The following is a 12,820-nucleotide window of genomic DNA, read 5'->3' on the forward strand; positions in this document are numbered from 1 at the left end:
GTCTTTGCTCTTCCAAATCACTTTTAATGAAGCCAGGGCAGCAGAATATACAACGTGGCTTAGATACACAGCACAGCAGGGCCTAGATAATGAGATAATTTCCCCCACATCTTGGGGAAAAGGGTGATATGTATTTCTTTATCAACACTATTTAAAAAAATATAAGCTCCTCACAACATTCTCCAGGAGCTAGAACCCGAGAGAACCCCCTGGTGATCCACCACCCAGTGGGGCATCAGAAGCAGTCTCTGGCAGGGGAGGGGGGCCACAGCCAGGAGAAGCTGCAGTAGCCTCTGCCTTTGCTGGGGACATGGGGCAGTGACAAGCAGCAGTGGGGGGACAGAAGGAGTGGTAGCAGCATTTGGCAGCTCTTCAACATCTTGATTGCAAATATCTGGTAGGATCCAGTTGGTGGCATTGTCAGGGGGGCCCGAGAGGTGGAGGGAGCCTTCTCCTTCATGGAGGCTGAGGGCGCGTCTCTGCTTGAGGGAGAGAAGGGCGGTGAGGAGCGAGCAGCGAGGAGCATTGGGCTCTCACATTCTTGCTGACCTGGAATGAGGAAGAACAAAAGTCAGGCTGGGCACTGAGGAGACAAATCCTGGACAGCGGGGGATGCGATGGAGATGCCTCACACTTGCAGAGTTCTAGGAGCAAATGGACCCTGGAGTTGTTTTTGATGGTGGTAGGATGGGATGCACTGGTCAGCAGGATGACCAGGGACACTGGGGGGAAAGGGTGTGGAGCCTCCTGCCAGGATGAGGGTATAATATAATATAATATAATAATAAGAGTGTAATTTCTTCTCATATATTGGAGGCACAGGACATGAGGAAAGGAATTGGGAGCCCCACCAGGTTTTGCAGTGAAAGGGATGTGATAGGAGGCATGATGGAAGGTACAGTAGCAGTATAAATGCGTGTTGGGGTCCTGAATTTCTCTATTTTTTCTCTCACTCATTAGTGTGTGGCTCTTGATGTCACTTGGCCCCAGTTTCTTACTTTCCAAAATGAGGATAATAGCCACTGCTCATACTTTGTGAGACATGACTCAGCTGAGGTGACTGTGTCACCTGAGGAATGTACTGTGTTACGCAAATATCCTAGGCCATGGTTATTAACAAGAGGAACTCCTAACAGGAAAAAAACGGAGGAGTTTGGTGGGCCCAGACTTAGCACCTAAAAAGAAGATCCTGAGGACAGGTTTGCTTTCAGAGCTTGGGGACCCACCCCAAGACCCTCAAACCCCACCGACTGGCTGAGATGCCCGCTCACCTCAGCTGGACCACAGCCGCAGCGTCATGAGCAGGTTGAAGCCGGCCACTTTCAGGAGTAGGATGCGGAGCCCGATCACTGACAGGTTTTGGAAGTTTAGGTTCATATCTGCAAAACCAAGAGGCCACAGTGGTTGATAAGCATGTGCACCTGAAGTCTGCACAGCACCCTATGGCTTGCCCATGGCTTTCCCGAAAGCAGGGTGGGGTGGCTTTCAGCACCTGGATCCACCTCTCCTTTGAGCTCTGTGCACATCCCCTCCTAAAATTCGTACATTTCTCGGGATCAATAATATTTCATTTCAAAAGGGAAACAGCAACTGCACTTAGTCTTATTTTATTTCTGAGCCCCATCAGGGGATGGGGAGGAGGCGGGTGCTCAGAACTCACTGCAATCCCTTGGGTCTGGGCCCCTAAGTGAGAAGCCAGCGGTTGAGCCACAAGCAGATGACTCATAAAGACAGCTCGAGTGGAAATGAACGTGGGCCCAGGGTAGGTGGGGAGGAGGGATGGGGTCCTTGAGAGAGAAGATCACCATCTACATGAGTTCTGCTGCTTTTCTTGAAAGAAGGCAAAACCCCCTGGCATGGAGGGCAGCTGCCCTCAGGGTGACCTGGTTAAGTTAGGTCTATCAGCTCATTAGAAATTTCACAGCTGGGCCACCCAGAAGCTCTTGTTGGCTTTCCTGACAGTGGAGTGATTGAAAGGCATTCAGGAGCCTAGAAATGAGTCATTGGGTGAGTGAACCTAGAGACTCATCCTCCAATTTCTCAGAATGGAAAAGAAAATGAGAGATGATGAGAGGAACCTGGGGATCCAGAAAGGACCCCGGCAGCTCTGGGGAGGGCTTGAGCTGCTGTTCCTGTTCCTCATGACTTCACTCCTAGATCCACAAGTTCCCTCTAACCTCCCCTACCCAGGCAGGGTTACTGTGGGCTCACTGCTCCCTAAACCCGTGCAAAGCCATGAAAAGAGAGGACAGACCCCTCTCTTACCTGTTTCAAAGCTTTTCTCTATCAACGTGGCATCACAGGGAAATCCTAAAAGGAGAAAAAAAGAAATTTTCTTAGAGTCCAGAGTGTGCCGACTCTCCCACTCCGGACCTCCTAGGAGTGGGACAAGTGAGTGTCTATAGCATTTTCCATATTTCCTCGTGGAGAGATCTGGAGGGAACTTGTCACATGTGGGCACCTGCTGGGAGAGCCCCTGGACCAACACCCTGGCTTCTGGGCACCGCTTCACTCACTTAACAAACACTGATTGTGCAAAGTTCAGGTTACGTGACACAAGGCCACAGGAACCGTGAGACACAGACCCTGCCCTAGGGCAGCTTCCAGGCTGGAGTCCGATAGACGCAATAAGATACACACAGTGACAAGTGCCATAGGGGTATAGATGCTGTAATGTCGTCCATCCCTGTACCCCAAATTTCTTCCTTTGTTTCCTCCGTCTCAGGAAATGACACTATCATTGATTCAGCTGCTCAGGCATAAAATCCAGCCACCTTCCTTGATACCCTCTTTTCCTTCTCATCTCTGCGTAGTTCTACCTTTGAGTCCCAAATAGGGGATCCTGTCCTGACCTCCCTCATCTCTGCTGCATTAGCTTCCTTACTGCTTCTACTCTTGCTCCTGCAATCCAATCCCCACCAGCAGTTAAAGTGCTCTTTTAACAAGTAAACCAAATGTTATTTCCCTGCTTAAAGCCAGACCATAGCTTCTCACGGTAATTAGAATAATACCTGCCCTCTCATGATCTGAGAGGCCCTCTGATCTGGCCCTTGCCTGCTTCTTCCCTCTCATTTCCTACTGCTCTTCTCCTCTCTCACTAAGCTCCTGCCTCAGGTCTCCACAGGGTCCTTTCTCTGCCCTTGGCACGGCTTTTATCCTTTATATCTCAGCTCAAATAAATTTCCCCAGAGAGCCCTTTCCTGACTTTTGTCCCTAAGGTGGCTGTTTCCTCAACTCCAAGTTAAAGCATATACTATAATCTGAAGCTAGATAGACTTCTCCTTGCTGACGGATGGTTTCCCTCAACTAGAATGAAGTTTCCTTAGGGAAACCCCTCACTGGGCTTTTTTACTGCTCCACTCCGGGGCCTGGCATTCCATGTGTGCACAATCAGTGGTTGTTGAATGACTGAGTGAGGTCAGGGGCTGGCTGAGAAAAAGAAACGAGGGGAGGGAACTGGAGAAGGGCATTAGAATGGGGCCTGGAAGAGGGGTAAGGGGCAAACAGCTCAAGCAGAGGCAGGGAGGTGGGAACTCAGAGTGAGTGAGACCGAGAGCCAGTGCCCTCTCCTGCCTGCTTCTCCCCTTCTCTTTTTGCCCGGGACATTCTGTGGCCTGTTGGGGTGGGGCTCACTGGTGCTCAGTAACAAGGGGGCTTTGCTGACAATTGATGAAGCTGAGGCCACCAATCACAGCAGCATTTAGTTATCATCGGCCGGAGAGAGCTCCCGCCTAGCTAGGCCTCAGGGTGAAGACTCTGCTTGCACAGGCATGGAGGCTGTACTCACCTGAGCTGGGGTAGAAGGCCCCAGTTTCGAAGGTGTTGTCACACATGAAATCAGGGCTGTCACTCCAGTGCAGAGCCCCGTTGCTCTTGGAATCCATGGCCCTCATGTCTAGCGCCGTGCTGTTAGAGCTGATCACAGTGGAATTCGGGTCTTGTGACACATTGACTTTAGAATCAAAGTCGGTGAATAGGCAGACGGAAGTGTTGCTGGATGTAGGGCTTCTCAGCTGGTACACGGCGGGGTCAGGGTCCTTGATATCTGTGGGCCGAAAGGAGCTGGGTTAGGAGATGCTCGTTTCTCTCTTTGCCCCAACCGAGGCCCGAGTCCAGGTGCCAGTGATGGGCAAGAGCAGGACTCATTGGGCCTGGCAGGTGACATTTTCAAGCTTTAGATGGAAAAGAACATTCTAGAAACCACCTGCTTGCAACAGACTGAGACTCAGGCACAGGTACAAGCCATGAGTCCTGGCCAAGAGGCCAGGCTCTTAGTGAATGCCCTCTGCCAGGTCCTGCCTGCCATTCAAGGAAACCAGAAATGAAGGCCCACTCACTCTTCTACTCAATGGGAACTTCTCAAACGCTCAGCAGGCCTGATAGAAAACACAACTCTGGCAGGACAAGTGAGCACAGAGAAAAGGCCCAGCAATGAAAACCGTACATCTTGGAATCTGGCTTGGCCTCTCACACTTATGCTGGGCATTGGTAGGACCTAGAAATTTACAATAGGCTGGAATTAAGTTAGAAGGTGAGTCACACTACTAGGAGATTTCTCACATCTATAGAAGTTTTGGACTATAAATCGAAGACTTCTATCCAAGCCCTGGCTCTACCATTTATTAGATGCAAGCCTGAGCAAGTCATCCCACCCCTTAAATCTCAGGAATTTCATTTGTAAAATGAAGATGTTACCTCGTTCACCTTCCTAAGTAGGTTTTTCTGAGAAACTAATAAGAGTTTTTCCATATAAAATTATATTTAATAAAGTATTGAACAGATGTAAGTAGTTGTAGCTACTGATACTACCAGGATATTGTTACCACAATGTGCTACCGAGTAATGCATAGTTTCTACTCTTCACCCCCAGGAAGCAGGAGTTGCTGAAGGCTTTTCCTCAGTGCTGAGAATCATTTTTCAGCATTTCCGTAGGGTTTAGTGTTTTAATGTAATTCTCATTGTTTGTTCTTTCAGACCTCCTGCCTTTAGAGGAAGAAGCAGAGGTTTGCAGGGAGGATCAACACATTGGGGCCACCCAGAGAGATTACAGCAGGGTTGGGACTACAGCTTCCTGCCCCTGTGGTTCTCTGCTCCCACAGCTCCTCACCATGCATACAAGGCCTCTCAGACTAGTGCTGCACCCCACTTACGGAGCCAGCCAGGGTGGCCTTGGCAATGCAGACATCCAACTGGACCTGGAACGGGAAATTAGCCCTTGGCATGGTCTTGGGATGCTGAGTCAAGGCAGAACTGCCTGCGGGTGGGGCGATCCCTGGAGCAGCAGAGCATACTGGGTCCATGGTCACATGTAAGGGACATCCACAGCTTTGGCCCCGAAGGATTCTGCCAGCTTCCCTCTAATCTCCTCATACTGTGGGACTTGGCATCCCTGTGGGTTAAGGTCCTATGACATAAATCTTTTACTGGGAGGGGAGAGATGGGAAGTCATTAGCAGTACCAACACACCCCAAAGGATTTTTTAGTCATCAGTGGGAGTTGTGGGTGTGACTGGGAAGGGGAGCATGAAGATGTGGAGATGCTGAGAGAATGTGGCCTCCAAAAGAAGGCAGAGGACAAGTTGCCACCAGATGCAGTTTGGCCTGAAGGGGGCGGAGGGATGGCTGTGGGGGCCAGATGCCCAACTTTGAGTCCTGGTTAAACACTCACTTAAGTCTTAGAGCCAATGGGTATCAGGCTGGAGAAGGTCAAGACCTCGCTGTCCAATATGATTGATAGTCTTTAGCTACATGTGGCTATTTAAATGAAAGTTAACTAAAATTAAATAAACTTAAAAATTCAATTAAAAATTAAAATCTCATTTTATGAGGTGGCTGCTGTATTGGATGGTGCAGACTGATAGACCATTTCCACATCACAGAAAGTCCTATTGGAAAGCATCAGTCTGGAGAGAGCAATGCCACGGATCATGAGACTTTGAGGAAAGACAGTAGGAGTTGAGTGTGAGACTGAAAAGCCATCCTGAAGTTTGTGAGGGGTGACTACCAGGGGCAGACCAATTGCTCAGCTTTGCCGATGAGAGATCAAAATAAAATAGCAATAAATGCAGTCAGAATAATTGAGGTGACTTTTACCTTTTTTCACACCCTGTTTTTTTTTTTATCAGTTAATACCCTTTGGGCTTCCCTATCCGCAGTTTTGCTGTTGTTTCTCCTGTTCATCTTCCCTATCTCTGATTTCCTCCCTTGCTCATCCTCTCCCCACATCCCCCTTCTCAATCTCTTCTTTGAGCTCATCCTCCAAAGTACTTGGCTAGAACTGTCTGTTCTAAATAATCCAGGGATTCTCTACTGCCTGTTGAATAATGGCCGAACTTCTTGGCATGACATTCAGGGTCTGCCATAATCTTCCAAATCTTGAATTTCCTCTCTCAAGCCCTTTATATGCCCTATAAGAGTATTGGCTCCCTGGGATGTCAGCTCTGTGACAGCACAGGCCCGTCTCTGGCTTACTGCCCCATCCCTAGTATCTACCACATACTAGTACTAGGTGCTCAAACAACTGATGAATAAATACATGGCCTACTGACCATCAGGTTTGCAAAATTTCTGCTTATTAGGCTTTTTGGTTAAAGAAGCTGGTACTCATCTCTAAACTTGATTTTTTTAAGCCTCAGTTTACTTTTACTCCCATGTACCTCTGGCGCAACCTTAATATTTTTATCTGAAAACAAGAAATAAGTCACTTTTAATTTCAAGGGCTTTAGGGCTTCTGGGAGAGAAGCATCCTGTTCCACCCTAGCAAGATAAACATGTCCTACCATAGATGCTATCTCCAAAGGTAGCTCTAGCAAGACTTTTCAACATGGACATTCAGGTATTCTAGATCCTAACCTTTCATTTGAATTCAAAACTAACCACAAAAGCATGTGTCCCAATGCTCTGTGCTTTAGGTCCCCAGGGCCACAGCAGTGATTGAAAGCTCCCTTACCACGAAATCTGTGCTTTGCAGTTAGACCCTAGGAACCCAGAAATATGAGTAAGAGAAACTGACTGAATCCTGCCGAGGCTCCGGTGAGCATTAGGAAGCAGTAACACTTCCTGGGAAGACTTACCGGGAATGATGGAAACTCTGGTGCCTTTGCCATATTGCAACTGGGAGGCAACACTGCCATACCACTTCCAGTATCTCCATTACAGAAACCCTTAGTTTCTCCTCTGAGGGATGGGGTAACCCCTCTTCCAGCCCATTGAGGAAGGAGAGGGGAGCCCCTGGGCCATGAGCTATCCATGGAAAGAGCTGGTCTTTCACCTTCCTATCCGGTCTGCATTTCTAAATTGGATTCTGTTTCCCAGTGGCTGGCCATGGCCTTGACTGTTTGTATTCTCTTGAAGGCTCTCATATTCATTTTCTTCATTGCCTAAGAAGACATCTTTGCCTTTCTCTCCATCTAACCTTATTATCAAATGTATTTACTTATGCCCGATTGCATGTGCCTTGTTTAATCTTAAGACAATGCCTTCTTTCTTGTTGTTCTTTGTGCCTGGAACCCATTCTCTCTCCTTTCTTTGTTCATATAGATCTTATTTATCTTTCAGGCTCAAGGGACCTTTTTCTACTGCATAAAGAAAGCCATCTCCATCTAGGCCAACTTTCCGGCCAAGACCCTATTCCTCTGAATCTCTAATGTGCCTATTGACATCATCAACTGGTCAATACTAAAATAGTCTTTAGGTTGCTGAATTTACAATAGTTCTGTCCCTTTTTCCCTTTTTATCCTATTTGGGGACAGGTCAGAAATCTATCTAAGACATCTCTATACTCAGTCTAATATTTTACTGAGTGATGACCACATTGAAAGCATTTAAAAATATCCATTGGACAATTAGAGTTCAATTTTAATGTGTTTGACCTAGAGAAACACAGACTTTAAAATTGATAATGATGCCTTCTTCCTTCATAAAGGCCTCTGTAAGGCAATCAGTTAGAACACCCACAATTGGCCTTACCATAGTCATCACCAAGATCCCAAGGGCAAGGATTAATGGCACTGGCCCATGGGGTTGCAAGTGGTGCCATCTGGAATGACTTACCAGATATTATGGACACTTGGGTCCCTTTCCCAAATGTGAGTTTACCAGTCATTCCTCCAGAGGCACACTGCAGTTGACACCAGCACGGAAACTCACTGGCCCTACCTCCTACTTCAGTAGGAAAAGGACTGGAGAATCACCCTCTTTAGAGTTAGACCTTCTGCTCTTTTGTGTTGAGATTTTGTCTCGGGTGTGTCCAATCCTTTCCCTCCTGCCCCATCCTGCTGTAGTGCTCTGGGTTGGAGGTTGTGATTTTAATAAACCAATAATTTAGTAGAGCAGAACTCCTTGCTCAGGGGAGCAGTGTCTTGGATCTTCTCATGGAAGGCCCAGGACTACTTGCCCATCACCTGCTTCATGATTCTTTAGGTCCCAGACTAAGGATGTTTCTGGGGCATTGAGGACTAGATGGGAGGATATTTGAGGGACGAGTGGAAAGAACCATTTGGGATCCTACTGAAGAAAATACCTGGGCTCAACTCAGCCTCTTGGACAAAAAAGAATTAGTTGTCAATGTCCACCCTTGCCCCACTCTACTTACTTGGCTGGACACTCACTCTGGTCCCTGCTCCAAAGACGAGCTTGTTAGCACCAGTATTTCCCCACTACAAGTAAGGACTTTGCAATAACCTTCCTGATGTTAATCTGCTGGAACCCACCAGGATCTGAGAGCACCAGCCTAAAAGTCTCCCTGGGTCTTTGTTTCTTAGACTTCCTATTTCCCAGGGAAGTGGTTCCCCTTTCCCTTTGTAATAATGTGAGCTTTAATACAGCACTACCTTGATGATAGTAATAATTTAGAAAAGCTATCATTTATTGATTACTTGCTATGTACTGGGTATTGTCTCATATTATTATGATGTGGTTATTGTCATTTTGCTTTTGAGAAACTGGAGACTATTAGCTAGACAGAGAAGAGACAGAATTTTCCCCAGATCTGCCAGCCTCCCAAGCGGTGCTATAAGCCCCTACCATCTTGCCTCCACGCCTTGTTATTTCACAAGGCATAACTGCTGTTTAAATAGGGGTCGGAGTCACTTTTATCCTGAGAGAGGTTCAAAACTCTACTTAAACTCCAGAGAGGAAGATTCTGCTCATTAGCCAAACCAGGGAATTTAGCTACCTGCTGCAATACGAGAGAATTTGTGTTTGCCATTAACCATCTCTTTCTTCTCAAGGACACTTAGCTGATTTCCTGAATGTTCAGATTATCTGGTGCTGATGTTATAGGCGTTGCTTGATAGCACCAGGTATCTGGAACTCTTTTTACGTTGTCATAAATTTTCCCCTCAGATTTTTATTTACTCTGCTGGCTCTTGGCATTTCTGTCTTGAATATGAGAAATGGGAACATTTTAAGTCACCGAGAGCTTGTAGAAATGGAAAACAAATGTTCCATTTATCCCTGACTTTGCCATAAATCATTGCTTGTTTTCTCATAGACAAGTCATCAGTTACTTTTACCCTGGTCATTTGCATGGTCTTACTCACATGGGTGTACAGCCAGCCTGGTCCCCGCTCCAAAGATCAGCTTACTATAGCCATCAGATGCCACACAATAGGCGGGTGCTTTACAAGAACGCTAACCAGGCAGGGCCAGCCTTCCTGGGCAGCGATGCATCCTGTCCTTGTGTTATAGGCTCTTCCAAATCCCCCTATCTCTGAGAGAAGTCTGGCTCACCGAGTCCTAATTCCTCAGCTTCCTTTGTAACCATCCCACGGACCTTTCCCTCAAAGCCAGCTTGAGCTGGTCTGGCCTTCTGGAGGGTGGATGCCCATTCTGGGTCCCACAGCTGAATTGGAAGAGCCTGGAGAAGAACCAGGGATTAATTTTGGAAATTAATCTTGAGGGAAGCTTTATAACAGTGGAAAAGATGGGTAGGGCTTAATCATGGAATGGAGGCCTATGAAGGACACCCCTTTCAGAGAGTGGTTCCTGGAGGGCAGAGAAAGACAGATTAAAATTGGGAATATTCACATAAATGCACAGGAGGACTTCTTAACTGTGAGGGTTGTGAAAATCTGGAGTAAGTTTCATATGGGGCTCGAGAACTCTTTCTCTAGAGGTTTCTAAGATTCAAGTTGATATCCATGCGGAGAATAAAAGTCTCCAAAGTTTGAGAGTGGTTTAGACAAGTATACTTGAAGACTGACAATGTATAGTACCACTTTAAAGGCTCTGAGAAGTCCTGCTGGTAAAGAAATCCAGAGATTCTCAAACCTATTTGATCCAATAATCTTAAAAAAACACCCACACCAAAACACCACTCATCAACGCCTATAGAACACATGCACCTTTAAATATATGTTCCTTGGAAGTCCTTTCTCTAGTTATTTAAAATTCCATCCTAAATTTTAGCCTAATTTTATCCTTAAGTTTTCTGTGTTCTGAATCTGTTTTACCTAGTCCTGTGGACACAGCCTCATTGATGCAGATTATTTCTTTCTAATCATTATGAAACCATTCTATTTGGGCAATGGCTGGACATGGTATCCACTGTATAGCAAGTTCTCCTCCCACAGCTTGAGGGCAGATACAGATGCAGTCCACCTGCAGGACCCAAAGCGCCCCAACATTTGCAGGGCTGACCTACTAGGAACAATGGCAACTTGGAAGCCTTTCCCACATGTGAATTTATCAGTTTTCCTTCCACACACCTTCCCACACACCTTGGAGCTGTGTACTTCAAAGAAGAGTCTTGTCCTAATGGAGACATTCCCTGGGGTGGGGGCGTCTCTCAAGTGGACTTCGTGTAGTGATCATTAGGCCTCTCTCCTTTTGCTGCTCAAACCCATTTGTGCTGCTTCCCTATCACAGGTATTGTAGTTATGCCTCTGAATGCTGGATCTTGAGAAGTATGATGGGTTCCAGACTTTCTAAATGCAGCCTGCACTGCCTCACGACAGGGAAGAGGCCTTGATGAAACAACAAATGAACAGATGAACAGGGAGGAAGTTCCCCTGGAGAGATGGGATCTCCTTCCCCCCACTGTGAGCATTTGGATGGATTCTCTAATTTCCTTGTTTTGAAGTCTAACACCTCCATCGGAGACTCCTTGCTACTGTCTAAGCCAGCCGTGGGCAAACTACGGCCCGCTGGCCGGATCCGGCCCGTTTGAAATGAATAAAATTAAAAAAAAAAAAAGACCGTACCCTTTCATGTAATGATGTTTACTTTGAATTTATATTAGTTCACACAAACACTCCATCCATGCTTTTGTTCCGGCCCTCCAGTCCAGTTTAAGAACCCATTGTGGCCCTCGAGTCAAAAAGTTTGCCCACCCCTGGTCTAAGCCAATAGATTCTAAGCAGCCACTACACCTCTACTCAAGCCTTCCCTGACTTCCCTCACCAGAAGGCATTTTTTCAACAATCATTTGTTCAGTGACACCTATGCCAGGCTGAGGAGGTGTAAGGGTGAAGGAGGGAGGGTGCTGGCCACGGGGTTTACGGGGCCATGCAGGATGGATATATGTACCAGGCAGCTAGGCCAGGAGGTCCGGCCCCTTCCTTTCTGCTCCCACTGTGACTTGTATGCCTCCACTGCAACACTGTGATGCTGGCGCAATCGCCTCCGTGCCGAGTTTACCCCCTGCGAGGTCCCCAGAGCAGAGGTCTGCATTGTCCTTCCCTCCCTCCCTTTCTCGCATGGAGCAAAGTGCTTAGAATATAATAGTTGCTTAGTAAGTACATTGAACAAGAAGGCCCTCTAAATATTTAATTGTATCTTAATGCAGTCTTACTTTCTATCTTCTTTTATAAGGACTATTTCATCTCTCTTTTAAATTGTTATGATTTCATTTCCTAAACTCTTAATTGTTTTTGTTGCATTATTTTGACATTAAGTTCTTTCCCTGTCTCTAGACTAGATGCCGAGTTTTGCAAGAGTGTGTCCACCGCCCAGGGTCTTTGGGAAGTTTAATTTATCACCTCTCATGAAAACTAGAAGGTAACGAAAATAAATTTTTGGGCATAATCAGTCACAACGTCTTTTCTGATAAAGATCTTTTGTCTCAGAGGAACCTAAGAACAGCAAAAGAGTCTGCCTCTGCAATGATGAAAAGGCCAATTCCCACTGGCAATTACTACTGTTAGAATATAAACCACCACTGAACCAGTGGCTGGGAATTCAAATTTCACACATTCAAGCCTCATAAAGAAACTTGAGACATTAGCTCAGGAAGTGCAGATTCAACACATAAGAAAGTAAAGTAGGGACTTTCTGTGTCTTTGGTGAGTCTGAGGTCAGGCACTTACTTGGAAGCACATGGAGTCTCGTTCCGCTCCCGAAAGTGAGCGTTCTGCCTCCTGTGTCTGCACCCTGGTACACGGCAGTACAAATACCTGTCCCCGGCCCCCAGGGCGGCTGGCTGGCCCCCTCCCACATTTACAGCCCTCAGTCTTGGGAACAGAGCTTTTTAAACAGCCTGCTCCATGGTTTTGAGGATAAATTTCTCTCTCTGTGTCACTTTAGGTTCAATAAACAGTCCTCCTAGGTTTCTACTTCCCTCCCTGCGGTACCTGCATCCTCCCTGCCCAGTCCAATGACTTCCCTCTTCAGAAATGCCGAGTCCTGTGCCAAGGCTGCCACGGTCACCACGGAAAGAAGTCTCAGGATGGGCCAACCAAGGACCAAAAGGTGGCCTTTGGGTCTGAGCCTTCTTCTTTCACGGAGCGCAGGAGGAATGGTGGTGGTAGTGCAGTGGCGTGGTTAACAATGCAATGGAGTAAAATAGATTCGAGTTAAACTCTGGCTCTGTCACTCCTAGT

The 12,820-nt window shown here is 46.8% G+C and overlaps 1 long non-coding RNA gene and 1 gene segment (V, D, J or C); one reads left to right on the plus strand and one right to left on the minus strand.

Moving 5' to 3' along the window:
* Positions 1-3: 3 nt before the first annotated feature.
* Positions 4-12,820, minus strand: part of LOC102429626 — a 291,722-nt gene continuing 278,905 nt past the window's right edge. Inside the window, 4 exon segments of the C gene segment in view lie at positions 4-549; positions 1,272-1,379; positions 2,266-2,310; positions 3,788-4,045. Of these exon segments, the coding sequence occupies positions 1,273-1,379; positions 2,266-2,310; positions 3,788-4,045 (410 nt within the window).
* Positions 11,913-12,803, plus strand: LOC106699055. Its single transcript, XR_001350483.2, has 2 exons — positions 11,913-11,999; positions 12,525-12,803. It is a non-coding gene; the product is annotated as an uncharacterized LOC106699055 (long non-coding RNA).

The sequence above is a fragment of the Myotis lucifugus genome, unplaced genomic scaffold (assembly GCF_000147115.1).
Source record: "Myotis lucifugus unplaced genomic scaffold, Myoluc2.0 scaffold_297, whole genome shotgun sequence".
NCBI classification, from domain to species: domain Eukaryota; kingdom Metazoa; phylum Chordata; class Mammalia; order Chiroptera; family Vespertilionidae; genus Myotis; species Myotis lucifugus.